Source organism: Lotus japonicus, chromosome 4, assembly GCF_012489685.1.
Source record: "Lotus japonicus ecotype B-129 chromosome 4, LjGifu_v1.2".
NCBI lineage: Eukaryota > Viridiplantae > Streptophyta > Magnoliopsida > Fabales > Fabaceae > Lotus > Lotus japonicus.
The window spans coordinates 82134731-82151513 of NC_080044.1; the positions used below are offsets into that span (position 1 = coordinate 82134731).

Here is a 16783-nt window from a genome sequence, read left to right on the forward strand (position 1 = left end):
TTAGATTATATAAGATTTCAACATGAAAGGTTGTTGATCAGTTTATTAGACATGGTAGATCAGCTACAACTAATGATGAGTTATAAAACTACCTAATTGGTGTTGATCGCGTGGTTAAAAGTGATTGTTCGAACTCCTAAGTCAAAAGTTTGATTCTTATGAACCGCATTCTTGGCGTGGCGGACATTTGGTCTTCACCTTACTAGGTTTGGAATTGTGAGACTAATTTAGTGTAAAGAAGATAAATTAAAACCTTGTTTGGATTAAGAAACACTCACAGTTTTTATGTAAGCCCTGTTCTTGGACCTATTTGTACTAGGCTTGAGCTCTAAGTAACAACATTACTCCAATGTGGAGCCCAAGGATGTCATCACTGCTTGATGAGTAGTTCATGACATTTTCAAGTCCACACACTTCAGAGATTACATTGGATGCATTTTATTTTTAGGGGGGAGCTAAACAGGGGCATGATGGTTAGCATCCTATTCTTTCATATATAAGGCAAGAGTTTAGTGGAGATTGAAGATTAGGCACCATATTAATGTGGTGATCAGATAGGAACAATGGGCAAAGTTCAAACTCAAATTTTGAGCATTTTGCCAATATTGGGAACAAGAGAAAGTGGGAACAGATTGGCACATGAATTGCATTTATTGCTTTTGCTGAGTAAGCCACATAATTGAAGGCATGTTATGTTGGAAAAGGTTGTAACGGTTGATACATCAATTCCTCATGCATTGGACAGAAGCAAATTATAGAGTGTAGAAGTAGAAAGAACATTGGATTCCCAACACACATTTAGCAGAAAAGAACTGCTCCCTCCGTTCCTAAATATAAGACTTAGTTTTGAAATTTTAAAGTTCTTAAGTATAAGACCTAGTTACAATAATCTAACAAAAGGTTTTGTACTCTTCCATTTTTACCCTCCACATTAATTATATGTTTTCAATTCCCAAGTTTTGATTCTCACTTACCATTAATTAGTGAGAGAAAATGACAAAGGGTAAATATGGAGGAATGTATGCATTTTTAAAAAACCAATACACTAATTGAACACATTTAATATTTTCTTAATAAGCGCAATTTTTTGTATTAGGTCTTATATTTAGGAACGGAGGGAGTAATCAACATTAATATGTTAATGTTGCACTGAATTGGTGTCTAAACACAGAGTTGACAATGCAATGTCTGCTGCTTGATCAAGTAGGTGTCTCATTGGAAAAGTTTGTTGGAACTTGGAACTTCATTTGTTTACATGACATGGCTAAATATAGTGAATGGTATTTATTCATCTACCTGAATACTCAATACATGAAATCAATATGCTTCCATGACCAATTGGAAAATTGAAAATTGAAAAGCGTGTAGGTCTTACATAGAGAAGTGTAGGTCTTACATGACTTTCTTCCAAGTAAGAAGTAACACACAAAATGTTTTGGGCCGAGATTTCGTCAACTAGCCCAAGTTTTGAGACCCAAAATGAAATGTTGACTCAGCCCAAAATGAAGGTGCTACTACCTTCATTATTTTTTTTCAAAATAATATTTATAATTGTCACATTAACTACTGTGCCTAGGAGTAAATAGGAGCCTGAATTCAGTTTCCTGTGGACTTTAAACAACAATTTTTATAAAAGAGATAGAGATAGAGGTAATAAATAAGATTAACATTTAACGTTTCTACTCTATAAGAGGACCATTTTTGCCGCCTCCATTTGATGATCATTCATTCATCTTTAACTTAATAGTCCTACATGCTATTAAAGCACAACACTAATATTTTGCTGCATCTCTATCAGTTGATCCCATTCACTTCACTTCCCTTCCCAACCAAAAATGGATACCAATGTCAATGGAAAGCCAAATGCCCTCAACAAATTCACACTCCTCTGTGCTCTTCTAGCTTCCGCTAACTCCATTCTCCTTGGATATGGTGAGTGTTTCACTAGACACTAGTACTCTTTTCTTTAAATTTTGGAAACATTCATCAATAAACAAGTCAAATTAAGTGTATATTTAGAAATCTTTATACAATTTATTCTGAAACCAAAATCAATTATATAAAGAAGCTTATGTGAGTAGCTTATGAATTGATTCCGACAAAGTAAAAGCTGTTCCAAACATGTTATAAATGTTAAATTCATTAGGGGTTGATGGATGATGATGTTGCAGATATTGGAGTGATGAGTGGAGCAGCAATGTTGATCAGAGAAAACCTCCAAATCTCTCGTGTCCAAGAGGAACTCTTAGTGGGCACACTCAATGTCTTCTCACTCATCGGATCACTCGCCGCCGGCAAAACCTCCGATTGGATTGGTAGGCGTTACACCATTGTGCTCGCAGCTTCCACTTTCCTCGCCGGCGCCATCTTCATGTCACTCGCACCTTCCTTCCCCTTCATCCTCGCCGCTACGCCCTCATGATCGCCCCTCTCTACACCGTGGAGCTCTCACCCACCATGTCCCGCGGTTTCCTCACCTCCCTCCCTGAAGTCTTCATCACCGTAGGCATCCTCCTCGGCTACATCGTCAACTACGCCCTCGCCACTCTCCCGTTACACCTCGGCTGGAGGATCATGCTGTAGGAGAAGATAAGCCTAGGCTAAAGGGTCCAATAACAATCCTACTCGCTAAACGAAACAGGGAAGTTCTACAAAAGACTGACTCCCATCTACATTATTAAAGCACCTTCTACACTTATATGATGAATTCTGGACCACTTCCATTGATTCCTGCTCTACTATCCCTTTCGCAATTGCTTGAGTTGGAGGGTCTTCCTCTACTAGCGTCCGAGGAAGAGGTTCTCAGGTCCAAGGGTCGTGTGTTTTCTTTGATCTTTCTATAGCCTGATTTGACTCCATAGAGGCCTGTTGGGTGGTGAGGCCAGATTAGCTCGTCAGTTCCTTTCTCCCAACGAAAGTGGGTTTGAACAACCTTGCCAAGGTCAACACTGGGGAGAGTCTCTCTAATTTTGCTAATGTTCCAGGTCTTTGTATTTTGATCTATAAGCTCACCCACCTTAATATTTTCCTTTCCAGCTACCGGCTGCAGGAGTTCCAAACCTGAACAGTTTCCCCACTTCCCAGTTGCCACTGGCCTTGCTTGAGGAGAAGCTCCCTACCATGGAGTAAGCTAGACCAAACCCAGGAAGCACCAGTTCGTTTAGTGGTCTGTAAAAAATCATGGTGAGGGAAGTATAAGGCTTTCAAGATTTGAACCCAAAGTGCATCTGGATTGTGCAGAATTCTCCAAGCCTGCTTGGCTAAGAGGGCTTGATTCTGTATTTCAAAGTCTTTGAAACCAAGCCCTCCTTCATCTTTTAATTCAGTCAAAAGGTCCCATTTCCTCCAGTGAACACCTCGTGTCCCCTTAGAACTCCACCAAAACCTGGCAACCCGAGAGCATAGATCCTTGCAAAAGGTCTTGGGGAATTTGAGAATAGCCATTGCGTAGGAAGGTAGGGCTTGATCAAACAGTCCACAAGAAGCTGAATTAAGGCTTCAAGAAATAATTAAAGCCTCAGCCCATGGGCCTGAGGCAGGTGATTGGCATGGGCAGGGTGCTTGGAAGGAGCTTTTGCTCAGGCCCTCCCGGCCTGTTAGGCGAATGTTGGTTTCTGCCATTGGGCTCAACTTCTTCATGCAGGCCTCCGGCAATGACGCCGTTATATATTACTCGCCCGAGGTTTTCAAAGCTGCCAGAATTCACAACAAGAAGCAACTTTTTGGGGTGAATGTTATCATGGGCCTGGCTAAGAGCTCGTGCGTTTTGCTCTCTGCTCTTTACCTGGACAAGTTTGGACGACGACCGCTTTTGTTACTGGGCTCGTCTGGCTTGGCGGTGTCCTTGTCCATGTTGGGCTTGGGATCTAAGATACTAAATGGGTCTGCCAGGAAGCCTGTATGGACCATCGTCCTTTGTATCGTGGCAGTGTGTGCGGATGCTTCGTTCTTTTCCATCGGGCTTGGGCCCATCACGTGGGTCTACTCATCTGAGATTTTTCCAACGAGGCTTCGGGCCCAAGGCTCGAGCATTGCAATTTCAGTAAATCGGCTGGTAAGTGGCGTGGTGTCCATGACATTCTTGAGCATTTCAAAGAAGATAACATTTGGAGGAATGTTCTTTGTGCTAGCAGGGATCATGGTGGTGGCCACAGCTTTCTTTTATATGTTTGTGCCTGAGACTAAAGGCAAGACCTTAGAAGAAATGGAAGCTCTTTTTGAGGATAATAATAATAACAAACAGAGCCATGAAGGAGGGATAGAAATTGGAGTTGCTTAGGCTAGGGGAAGAGGGGATACTAGATAATTGTGTACATGTTAATTTTAAACCATTGGGTACATTTTTGCTTGAAGTTAACTATATATGTGTCGAAATTAGTTGAACTAGATGCAGATTGTGCTGAGTATCTTTTCTCCAAGACAAAAGCATGTTTAGGGTTGAGTTAACTTACGTTTCTCATCATAGATATGAAAATTTCTAATTTGTGTTGGCTCAATAGTTCAACAGGAAAATGAAAATTTTGAAATCATATGTTGGCCTAATCGAAATGCAGGAAAAAGTTCACCCAACAGCTTGGAAGATTTCTACATGGCCAAATACTTAAAAAGCCAAAGACAAATTTACACTTCAAATCCTTCCAGTAGTTCATACATGAAAATTCCCGGGTGAAATGATCATTGACTTAATAATTATTATGGGGTAAATAGTCAAGTTCGTCCCTAAATGTGTCCACCGCCTTCAACTTCGTCCCTACACTTTCAAAATGACGCATGTGGTCCCTGGATGTGCCAAATCTCCCTCATCAGCAGTCCCTGGGTTAAAAAAAACTGACACCGCTAACGGAAGTATGACTTGGAATTTTTTTTTTGTATGAACTTTTGAAAGGCTTCAATTTAGTCCTTCATCCCTGGGAAAAAAATAAACTAAAAATTAAAAAATTAAATCCCAGAAACCTCCTTCATCCGTTATTCATCTTCTGCATCTTCTTCAACATTTTCATTTAAATCATGAAAAACTCATAAAAACAAAAATTTCCTTCAACAAACATATTAGACCTTCATCTTCTTCACACATCTTCATCTAAAAACTAAGAAAATACATACCCAAACCCAGCAGCCCCCTAAAATTCACTCAAAGATTTCAGAAAGAGAAAAATAATCAGTTTGCACCATGAATACACACAGAAGAGCTCACCTCGCCGGAGATGTTGGCGGCGGCGATGGTTCTGTCTCATCACTCTAGATCTGCTCGGAAACATGGGCTTTGGATTTGGCGTAGGCGTCTCTACTGGAATCGCCGACGAGGAGCGTCATCTCGCTGTCGACCACCACCGTAGGACTCATCATGGTTTCAGCTTCGGTGAAACCTTTTGGCGAGAGATTGGTGAACAACCTTGGAGAATTGAAGAAAGAAGAACCAGATTTCTTGTTTTTTTAGGGGCATCACAACCCAGAAATACAAAGGGACAAATCCCAAATCGAAACACGCAGAAGCCAGAAACAGGGGAAACCACCACACTAACTCAACTTTACCACTTTCTACCCACGCACCTATTGGCAGAACAACACCCAGCAATTCAAGCAAAACAATTCAGAAAGGGGTTTGCTTTTATTTATGAATAAGGATGGAAGAAGACTGTGTCTGTGTGGGGGTGTCGACTGTCTCATTACTCTGTGTATACCCCTCTTTCTCTTAATTCCTCTTTTTTTGTGTTTAGGGTTTATAGCTTTATGAGTTCTCCTTGATTTTTCACCTGTGTTACTCAGCACCACAATCTCAGCTGGTGGTTAAAGTTTCCAATTTTAAGATACCCATATTGTCAATTTTGCTTTTTACACGCTGCTTCTCTCTGGTTTAGTCTTCATGAGGGAGAGTGTGAGAAGGAGGGGATGAGGGTGGGAAGAAGAAGAAGAAGGATGAAGAAGATGGAGAGAGGGTGATGGTGGTGGGGAGAGGTAGAGGAAGATTGGGGAGAGAAATAATTTTTTTCAGATTTAGGGACTAAATTGAAGCTTTTAAAACTTCCGTTAACGGTGTTAGTTTTTTTTAAACCAGGGACTGCTGATGAGGTAGATTTGACACATCCAGGGACCACGAGCGTCATTTTAAAAGTTCAGGGACGAAGTTGAAGGCGGTGGACACATTCAGGGACGAACTTGGCTATTTACCCATTATTATTTGAAATTAACAAACCATGCTGTATATACAACATACAAAGTTTAAGACATTAAGACACATTCCCAGACCAATGAACCCCAGAATATCATAACCAGTGTGGCGTATGTGATCAAGTAACAAGCATCCCAAAACATGATAATTCCCATGCGTGAAAAAAAGTTATTTTGGAGATGCAAGACAAACAAAATAATTTGCAGGCAAATAACACAACACATTAACAGCATGTATGATAACACTGGAATATTATCCATATAAAAATTGGCACAATGAAACAGAAAATTTTGCAGAGTCAACTACGATGCTCAACAAGTTGAAATACCCAAGAACCATGCCCCAGACACCAGTCTACAACTAAATTGGAATTTCTTTCACAAATGTCTAAAATAAACTCAGAAAACAAAAATATCCAGCAAAAGTCTTCAAGACAGCTTTACTGGTCACCAGGCAATGTCTTGATGATATCTGAGTCACCTGAAAAGGAAAATGCAAACAGAAAATCAGAAAACATGAAACTAGTTTCTAATATTAAATTAAAATAGCTATGAGAAGCATCAAATACCAGGATCAATAATGCTGAGGCAGCACACTCTGTAGTATTTTCCGCAGGCAGTGCCAAGATCAACATTGTCTATGATAAACAATAAATACTTCATTACAAACTATCCACTAAAAATTAGAAAACTAGAAAATGCCAAAGCATATAATTTGTAACCAACATCATAGCCTTCAGCAAATAAAATCAATAGCACAATGGTTTGTCAAATAATTTAAACAAAAACAGCCACCATGAGGAAATATTAAAGACAGCAACCAATACAATGTGCATACTTGCAAAAATGAACAAGAACAAAAAATATCTGGAAAATTCATATGCTTATAAAGGTATAGTTTCAGAAACTGACAAGCCATTTGAGACAATATAGCTATTTCTATCAGAGCTTAAGTCCTGGTCACAACATAAAAACAGAGTCCATTAAAACCATGGTACAACGTATGAAGAAAGACATTCAATCACACTATTTAAATAAATGTTTCTTCCTACATAATTAACATAAAATTTGACCATGGATTACACATGGCCAATATTCATCCAAGTCCCGTAGGAATTGAATGCATAAGAAAAGAAAAGTCTCAACAGGACAACCCATTGATCTGAACCTAAGTCACCCAAGTTAAATCTAATAATATTAAATCAACTTAAAAGATTTGAAACCCATAGACCTACATGACTACATCCCATCCCAGAAGAGCATGTTAAACTATCTATTGAATGAAAAATGGAAGAATTTTCAACATAACATTTTATACATATGTACATTTTAAACAATAAGGAGAAGAATGGCAATAGATTGAGAACTTACTCCCATTGTAATGATGAACTCCAACCTTCGCCAACATGGCATAGTACTCTATCTCAGACTTCCTCAAAGGAGGACAGTTGTTAGCAATGATAATCAGTTTCCCTGCAAGAAATTGAAAACATTCACAAATCATTTACTACTACTAGCAAATCAATCAGCAACAAAATCATACACCAACAAAAGATAAAAAGACAAATAAAAACAACTAAGATCAGATCATTTTAATTGAAAACCATGTCACGACAATACATAAGGATTTCAAGCTCAACAAAATGAAAAAGAGTGGCGATCATTGCTCAACATCATTTCTACCTCAAATTTACAAGAGAACACCATGCAAACTGTTCTTAGCTTAGATACAACAAAACAAAGTAAACATTTAGAGCATCGATGAAGTGCGAGAAAATGAGTACCTTTGGAGCTCCTGAGGGATTTGAGAACGGTCTTATACCCGAGGGTATATTTGCCGCTCTTCATCACAAGAGCGAGCCTGTTGTTGATGCTCTCATGGGTCTTCTTCTGTAATCACAAACATGGAGAGAAAAACAAAATCAGAGAAACGCATACAAATCGAGTTTTGAGATCTAAAAACACTGAATCTAAAACTAATTGGAAATATGAAACACAGTGAACGAAACAACAACAGCGACGGCAGAGAGGTAGAGAGAGAGAGAGGAGGATTACGGTTTTCTTGGCGGCAACCATTGTTGCTGGTTTCAGCGGAGAGCAGAGAAGATGCAAACCCTAGGAGATGGTGGAAATGAAAGCGGCGAGTAAACTATATTGTGATCAGAGGAATTAGGGTTTTGTGTGAGTTTCATTGGGCTGTGTCTTTTCTTTTAATTCTGGGCTTGGGCCTCATAAGATGCTAATCCTTTATGGGGTTTAGTCTTTTTTTGTCTTGTTTTATTTGCTGTTTTTTTAGTTTCTTGTTCTACCAAAAAAGGCAAAGGGGAGTGGCCTTGTAAAAAATTTGTGAATGTTTCCCTTTTTCTACTCTTTTAAATAGCTATATTTTAAGAATTCATTGGTCATGATACTAATCAGCTGTGTATAGTGTGAAGAAGACTCTTAACGTTGAATTGAGGTGAGGAAAATGAAGTCCTCGACGATACGCCACCTTAATATTTATTAGTTTTTCTTTTTGTGTACAAAAATAATTAAATCTGTGCAGCTTGGTTTGCTGGTCTCTTGGGACCTTGGTCTACGCCAGGTAGTTTGTTGCACATATTGCTCTGTTGTCAAGGATGTTCTACAGGAAGGTGCGAGCAGTGCTCACTACTGGGCTCGCGATGTCATTCAGCGTGTTTGAAGCTTGCTTCAGCGTGACTGGAGGGTTATTATGCGTGTAATCTCCCGCGAGCAAAACACTACAGCAAATTCGCTGGCTCGACAGGCTGCCCGAGACGCATCTCTCAGGCGATACTAGCACCAGCCTTCTGCTGATATTGTTGCACGTTTGGTGCAGGATGCCTTAGTGTAGTCTTTTTCTACTTCCTTATGTAACAAAAATAAGTATTTAAAAAATAATAATGTAAAAATATTAAGCCTAAGTTAAAAAAACAACCCACATGCCAACCTACTTGACATCAACTTGCTTCTTGATGGGTTAGGAGGGGCGAGTCAAACCGACTAGTGGGTTTTAAACCCAATTAGTTCTACTATTTTTTGTCGAGTCCATTTGACAAACTCAACCCATTTTGACATTCCTAAAAATCTCAAAATCAGTAACTAAAGAGTCAAAATTCATGAAATCATAGAATTTGGAAACTAAACTTATGAAAAGTAAAACAAAGGATCCTATGATCACTTAACAATATGACTAAATATGCAACTAAATTAGTTTTCTTTTTCTTTTTTGAATAAGATGTTATGTTTTCCTAAATAAACAAGAAAGAAAAACATTTTAGTCATTTAATTTATCTCTTCCTAATCTCTCCCCTTTTGGAGGAAAGTCAAAATTGTTAGAAGAAGGGTTTTACCTCCTCTAGTCCTTGGTCATCCCTTAACCTTTGCTAAAATTCGAGACTAACAAAATAGATTAAAAGATTTCTCTCATTTCCCCCCTTCCATTTTCTTCCAACAAACACTCTTAATAGTACATGAGTGTTGGTGCTCCTAAGTTGCAAGGTTATAGATAAATTTCATATTAAGCATGGATGCTCTTCAATATGACAATACGTCCCTTTTCTGATAAAAGGAATGGTCACGGAGTCATGCATAATGGTGGTGTCAAAGTTAGCATCATACAGAAACTAAACTACTTTCAACAATCAGAAATTGAATACCTTCATTCTTAGAGCATCTTTATCAATCACATTCACTAGAGTGTGGGGGGAAGGGTAGCTCACTTGATGAGCTAAGGGAACGAAGAGATTTACAGGGTAAAGGGTCAGAGTTCGAATCCTGGTGAAGGAACTAATTTACTAACTGTTCTGTACTAGGGCAAGCTTACGTAAAAGAGTGACAGAAAGTAAACCCTAGCAGAGCACTAAAATAGCAAAACTACCATAAAAGGAATATTCTCATTAATGCTGAAAAAGTTGGTTTTGTACAAGTGGATGACCTCCCCTTTTATAGAGGGGGTGGTCATGATATGGACTTTTCCTATATTTGGGCCTGACAATCAAGGCCCAAATCCCTGTACATATAAGACAAATCCAAAGGAATCTTCCAGCTGGCTTGTGGGTCCATCATCTAAGGGAGGGCAATGAAGCTCGTTGTGTTGCACTTCCCGCCATGGCTATCTTCAATGGTTTATTGTTCATTTTGGGCGGGACATAATCTTCTTTATGTCCCGCCCAGTCCACATGCCCCCAAGACATGAAACTCGAGTAAAGAGTCGAAATGTCTTCATCATGTTACCTAGTAGTTCGCCTCTATTGTTTATTCGTTCCTCGCCATTTTACTTTCGTTGTTACATCGCCATTTTCACGCTTCGCCACCTTTGTTGCCGTTTCAAAGATATGTCGCCATTAATCATAACCGTCAACCACGTCTTTTCAACTGACGCACGTATCCTTATTTTCCGGGATTTCGTCATTATTTGTTATAAATGCAATCTTCAGTTGTGCGTCTCGAGGAGTAATGTCTTTTCGCTTCCTACCTTTTCAAATTTCAAATCCCACGATCCCACGATCTTCCCCCACTCATTCTCTCTCTTCCTTTCTCTCTATAAAATCCCCTTTTCACCTTTCATTTTTCACTTTCTTAAAACTTTTGTTCTGAAAACCCTTTTCACCGCAGCTTTCATTCTCTTCTTTGAACTCCGGTGAACCTTTTCTTCCTCCGGCCGTCGTCATTGCGCGGTGCTCCCCTATCGCCGACGTTCTCCTTTCTCAAATTCACAGTTCTCCCTCTGGTTAGTTTTTCTCTTTCTTGAGATTCTTCGTTTACTTCTTTTTTCTCTGACTCTGTTCATCTTCTTTCTTCTTTTGACTCTGTTCATCTTCTTTTTACTTTGTTTATTCATCTTCTTTCTTCTTTTTATGAAACTGCCTCGCATGTCTTTACCAAACGCTAGCCTTTCTTCCCTAGAACTTTCTTCACCCTCCACGGAGGAGGAAGTTGTCGCCCCCTCTATAATTGAAATTCACTCCTCGCCTTCTACCCATGATGATTCTGGTCCCGCCGGTTCTGTAGACTCAATTCTCTCCTCTAATGGAGATTTGTCTTCACCTGAATGGCGCTCTGACGTGCATTTAGTTAAAGATAAATGTCTGTTGCATTCTGTCTGGAGCAGTGTTGGGAGCATTAATTCGCTTCGAATATCTGCTCAAGGTTTCACGAAGATAAATCCCGCCACCTCGAATAATGAAGATCATCTGTTGAATGTCCTCCCATGTGGCGACGATGACTGTGTTCTGTTGCGCAAAGAACCAGCCGATGAATCGCCCGATTTCTTCTTTGTTTATGGCTATTTCTTCTTAGACTTGAACATCAAACTTCCTTTCTCGCCATTTATATGCCACGTTCTTTCTTTTCTGAATGTGGCGCCTTGCCAACTCCAGCCCAACGCCTGGGGTTTTCTCCGCTGCTTTGAAATTCTTTGTGAACACCTTAGTTTCACTCCAACCTATCCTTTGTTCTTCCTTTTCTATAAATCAGTCACCACTAAACCTACTTCTGTGAAATGGGTTCCACTTTTAGCCCGTAAGAACATGAGTCGGTTCACCGCCCTTAAAAGCCATTACAAAGTATGGCAGAAAAAATACTTTAAAGTTGTGGAGTCGCCCGAAATAAAGAACTTGTTCCGAGATTCCGACAATAACCCTCTCTTCCCTTTTTACTGGACCAAGAACCCTCGCCGAAAAATATCTGTTTCATACGACGCCTTGGATGAATCTGAACAAGGCGTCGCTGATTACCTCCGCACACTACCGGTAATTTCCGGTCACGACTTGATTGAGGCGTCGAAATCCGGCACTTTAAATCAATTTTTTAGTAAGTTTATAATCTTTGCACATGTTTCTCTTTTTGTTCATGTATCTTGTCTAATTGGTGTTTTCCATACAACTACGATGGGAAAAAGCAAGGTTGACGCGAACCCTATCAAGATGAAGGAATACCTCGCCCAATCTGCCGCGGCGACGAAGAAGAGAGCCGCCGAGACTGAGCAGAAGAAGAAGAATGAAGGTACTTCGGGTTCTGACAACGTCAGGGACCCTAAACGTCAAAAAACTTCAAGTGCTGCTGGTGGTAAGCCTCTCCACCAATCGACTCTTGATCCAAAAAGTCATCCAGCTGAGAAAAAGAAGGGACATGATAATGTCCCGCCCCCTCAACAAGATTCAAGCGCGCTGATCAACCGCCCACCAACTCCATTTGGCCAGGCTGGCCCTAGTTCAGCCATTGGTGGCGAGGCTCCTCCCCCTTTGCTAAGTTTGAATGATCCTCACTTCAACGGGCTGGAATTCATGACCCGTACTTTTGACAACCGGATTCACAAGGACATTTCCGGTCAAGGCCCCCCCAACATTGCTTCCTTGGCGATCCATCACGCGCTTTCCGCCGCCAGTACTGTGGCGGGAATGGCTCAGTGCGTGAAGGAGTTGATCTCAGCCAAGAACCGTTTTGAGAAGAAGGCAGCTGATTACAAGACAGCCTATGAGCGGGCTAAAACTGATGCTGAGACTGCCAACAAAAAGCTGAAATCTGCTGAGGAGAAGTGTGCTAAGTTAACTGAAGACTTGGCTGCTTCGGACCTGCTTCTTCAAAAGATCAAGTCTCTTAAAGAAGCCATAAATGACAAGCACACTGCCATTCAAGCCAAATACCAAAAGTTGGAAAAGAAATATGATCGCCTGAATGCTTCCATCATAGGGCGTGCTTCTCTCCAATATGCTCAAGGCTTTCTGGCGGCTAAAGAGCAGATCAGTGTAGTTGAGCCGGGCTTTGATCTTACCCGCATTGGGTGGCTGAAGGAGATCAAGGATGGTCAAGTGGTTGGTGATGATGACATTAGCCTCGACCTCCTTCCCCAATTCGATGATGAGAGTGAGCCCGAAGAAGATGGCGAGGATGGGAATGAGCAGCACAGGAATGAGGATCAAGAGAAGGAAGATCCTCAAGCTGGGACAAGCCAGGGCAACAACGAGAACCTGGCTTGAATTTGTTTTTATTTTATGTTGAAATTTTTCTTTGGGCATTGCCCTGTCTTTTATTTTCATTCCGAATCATGTATGGGCGTCGCCCCCTTTTCTCTACTTTAAATGAATCATTTTAAGTTCATTCGTTGTTTCAGTTGTTTCCCACTTTCGTTGTTACTTTGGTTTACGTACCTTAGCCGATTTTTCGACGAGGCTTGGTTTCTAGTGGCCACTAGAATTGCCAAGGCTTTTAACTTTTGAAGGCGATACTCTCTTATTCCGAAAGGTTTACTCGCGGTATTGCATACCTTGATACGATTTGCATTGCATGAACTCGTAATATAAATTAAAAAATATATGCGATTCTGTTGAAATGAACTTTTTCATTAATTTTCTTTCGTATGGGAACAATTGTCCCTTCATTACAAATGTCGCCTCATTAAAAACCTTTCCAAAGAAAGGGAAAAAGAGTGCGACTTCATTTACATTTGTTGTTTCTATTAACTAAAATACTGCTTTAGATGGGAGGCGTTCCATGTTCGTGGAACCTTTTGACCATTTAGTTGTTCCAACTTATAAGCTCCTCCTCCAACATCGCCAACAATCATGTAAGGCCCGCCCCAGTTGGGTGAAAGTTTGTTGTGTTTATCGGGTATTGTATTTTTTCGGAGTACTAAGTCTCCTACCCTCATTTTTCTTGGCACTACTTTCGTTGAGAATTTTCTTGCCACCTTCACTTTTCCCGCCTCATTTCTTATGTGAGCCTCTCGTTGTTCCTCGGGCAGCATGATTAGATTTGCTATTAAGTTTTCTCCGTTGTCATTCTCATTAAACCGAGCCACTCGCCAACTTTGGTTTTCAATTTCCACTGGGAGCATGGCGTCAGTTCCATAAGTTAAACGATACGGGGTTTCCTTTGTGCTTGACTGTTCCGTGGTGTTGTATGCCCAAAGAACGCCTGGCAGTTCCTCCGCCCAAAGCCCTTTTGCTTCATCCAGTTTCTTCATTAACCCTTTCAGGATAACCTTGTTAGCCGATTCAGCCTGCCCATTGGTTTGTGGATGTTCTACAGAGGCAAATCGCATCTCGATTCCCATTTCTGCACAAAATTCCCGGGTAACACTACTTGTGAATTGGGTTCCATTATCCATTACTAACGCCATGGGGACCCCAAATCTACAAACGATCCTTCGCCACAGGAAGTTCCTAACCTTGGCAGCTGTGATAGTCGCCACCGCCTCGGCTTCTATCCACTTAGTGAAGTAATCAACCGCCAGGATGATGTACTTCATTTGTGCCTTCGCTACAGGGAATGGTCCTAAGATATCAGTCCCCCACATGGCGAACGGCCAAGGCGCCATCATAGTTGTTAATTCTTCTGCGGAGCCTTGTGCAAGTCAGAAAAGACTTGACATTTTTCACATTTCTTAACATACTCCAAACAATCCTTCTTCATGGTTGGCCAATAGAATCCTGCTCTTATCACTTTTGTTGCCAATGATCGCCCGCCGATATGACTAGAACATACACCTTCGTGGACTTCCGCCATTATTCCGAGGGCGTCCTTGGTATCAACACATTTGAGCATAGGAGACATGATTCCTCGCTGATACAACTCACCATCCACCAGTGTGTAGAAACTGGCTTCCCTGCGTTTTGTTCTCGTGTTCAAATCATCCTCCTTTGGTGGATTCTCTAAGAAGGTCTTAATCGCTTCCATCCAAGGTAACTCGCCCTCACTGACCGAGTTTACAGCTTTCAACTTTATTTCTACCAAATCAATGCTCGGGCGAGGCAGGGTTTCTTGAATGACTGTTTGGTAGTTGCCCAATCTCCCTGTGCTTGCCAACTTCGCCAACACATCAGCCCTCTCATTTTGTCCCCTCGGGACATGTTCTATTTTGATTTCTTTGACCTCCATCATCAATCTGCGCACCACTTCCAAATATTTGGACAGTTGCGGATCCTTCACCTGGTACTCGCCTTTCACTTGTTTGACCACTAACTGCGAATCTCCTTTAATAAATAACTTCTGGACTCCCAACTCGATGGCCAACCTTAAGCCGGCAATCAGAGCCTCGTACTCAGATTGATTATTGCTCGCCTTGAACTCGAACTTGAGAGACTGTTCAATGATCATTTTATCTGGACTTTCAATTGTTATTCCCGCCCCACTTCCAGCGTTATTAGAGGATCCATCCACAGACAGGACCCATTCTCCTTGAGTCTTCTCTCCTTCAGTGGGTGTTAATTCCGCCACGAAGTCAATTAAACTCTGGACTGTGACTTGGCCCCTTGGCTCATATTGTATGTCATATTCTGATAACTCCACTGACCAGCTAACCAATCGCCCTGATAAATCAGGCTTCTGAAGTACTTGCCTTAAGGGAACATCAGTTTTAACTTTGACTTGGAAACTTTGGAAGTAAGGTCTGAGGCGCCTTGCAGGTTTCAGAATCGCCAAAGCCGCCTTTTCAATTTTTTGGTACCGCAATTCTGCCCCCTGTAAAGTATGGCTCACAAAATATATAACTTTCTGCTTTTTTCCTTCTTCCTGGAGCAACACCGTACTTACCGCCTTGTCAGTAACCGCTAAATAGAGCACTAAGGGAACGCCTGGTGTTGGCTTGGAGAGTACTGGTAATGTGGCCAATGTTTCTTTCAATTTGGTAAAAGCTTGTTCGCATTCCTGTCCACTGAAACTTTGAATTCTTTTTTAAACATGTGAAGAACGGGGCCGCTTTGTCACCCGCCATTGGCAAGAAACGTGACAAGGCGGCCATTCGCCCTGTCAAACGCTGAACCTCCTTTACACTTGTTGGGCTTTTCATCTCCAAGATCGCCCTTCCCTTATCAGGGTTCACTTCTATTCCTCTTGATGTTAACATAAATCCCAAGAACTTTCCTCCCTGGATCCCAAAAGAACACTTCTCAGGATTCAACTTCATTTGATATGTTCTTAACTGGGTAAACGCTTCTTTGAGATCACCCCCATGATCACTAGCCCTGGCGGACTTTACGATCATGTCGTCCACATACACCTCCATATTCCTGCCTACTTGTTTTGAAAAATTTTTATCCATAAGCCGTTGGTACGTAGCTCCTGCATTCTTCAAACCAAAAGGCATTGTCTTGTAACAATAGTTCGCCTGATTGGTCATAAATGCTGTACTTTCTTCATCCGAGGGGTGCATCATAATCTGATTATAGCCCGAATAAGCGTCCATGAGACTTAAAAGTTCATTCCCTGAAGCTCCATCCACAAGTTTGTCAACATTGGGAAGTGGGTACGAATCTTTGGGACACACTTTGTTCAGGCTTGTGTAATCCGTGCACATTCGCCATTTCCCATTGGCCTTCTTGACCATTACAACATTGGCGAGCCACGTTGGGTACTGTACCTCACGGATGAAGCGGGCCTTGATCAATTTTTCAGTCTCTAATTGTACAGCCTTGTTCTTTTCTTCACTCATTCTTCGCCTTGGTTGGATGACTGGGGTCGCCCCTGGTCGTATGGCTAGTTTGTGAGTGATCACCTTGGGATCGATCCCTGGTACATCATTGATGGTCCATGCGAAGAGATCTAGATTATCACCCAGAAGGGTGACTAGTCTTTCCTCTTGTTCTGCTGTCAAACTACTGCCAATCTTTAGAAG

At 41.2% G+C, this 16783-nt stretch overlaps 1 protein-coding gene and 1 pseudogene across 1 annotated transcript; one reads left to right on the plus strand and one right to left on the minus strand.

The window, feature by feature from the left end:
- The first annotated feature begins 1711 nt into the window (after positions 1-1711).
- LOC130714049 (polyol transporter 5-like) lies at positions 1712-4435 on the plus strand (annotated as a pseudogene).
- Positions 4436-6380: 1945 nt separating this feature from the next.
- On the minus strand, positions 6381-8382 carry LOC130715231 (60S ribosomal protein L30). The gene is made up of 5 exons (XM_057565308.1): positions 8224-8382; positions 7953-8058; positions 7540-7641; positions 6738-6806; positions 6381-6649 (listed from the first exon to the last, which is right to left on the minus strand). The coding sequence occupies exons 1-5, from the start codon at positions 8242-8244 to the stop codon at positions 6609-6611; spliced, it is 339 nt and encodes a 112-aa protein (XP_057421291.1). The 5' UTR covers positions 8245-8382; the 3' UTR covers positions 6381-6608.
- Positions 8383-16783: the final 8401 nt, after the last annotated feature.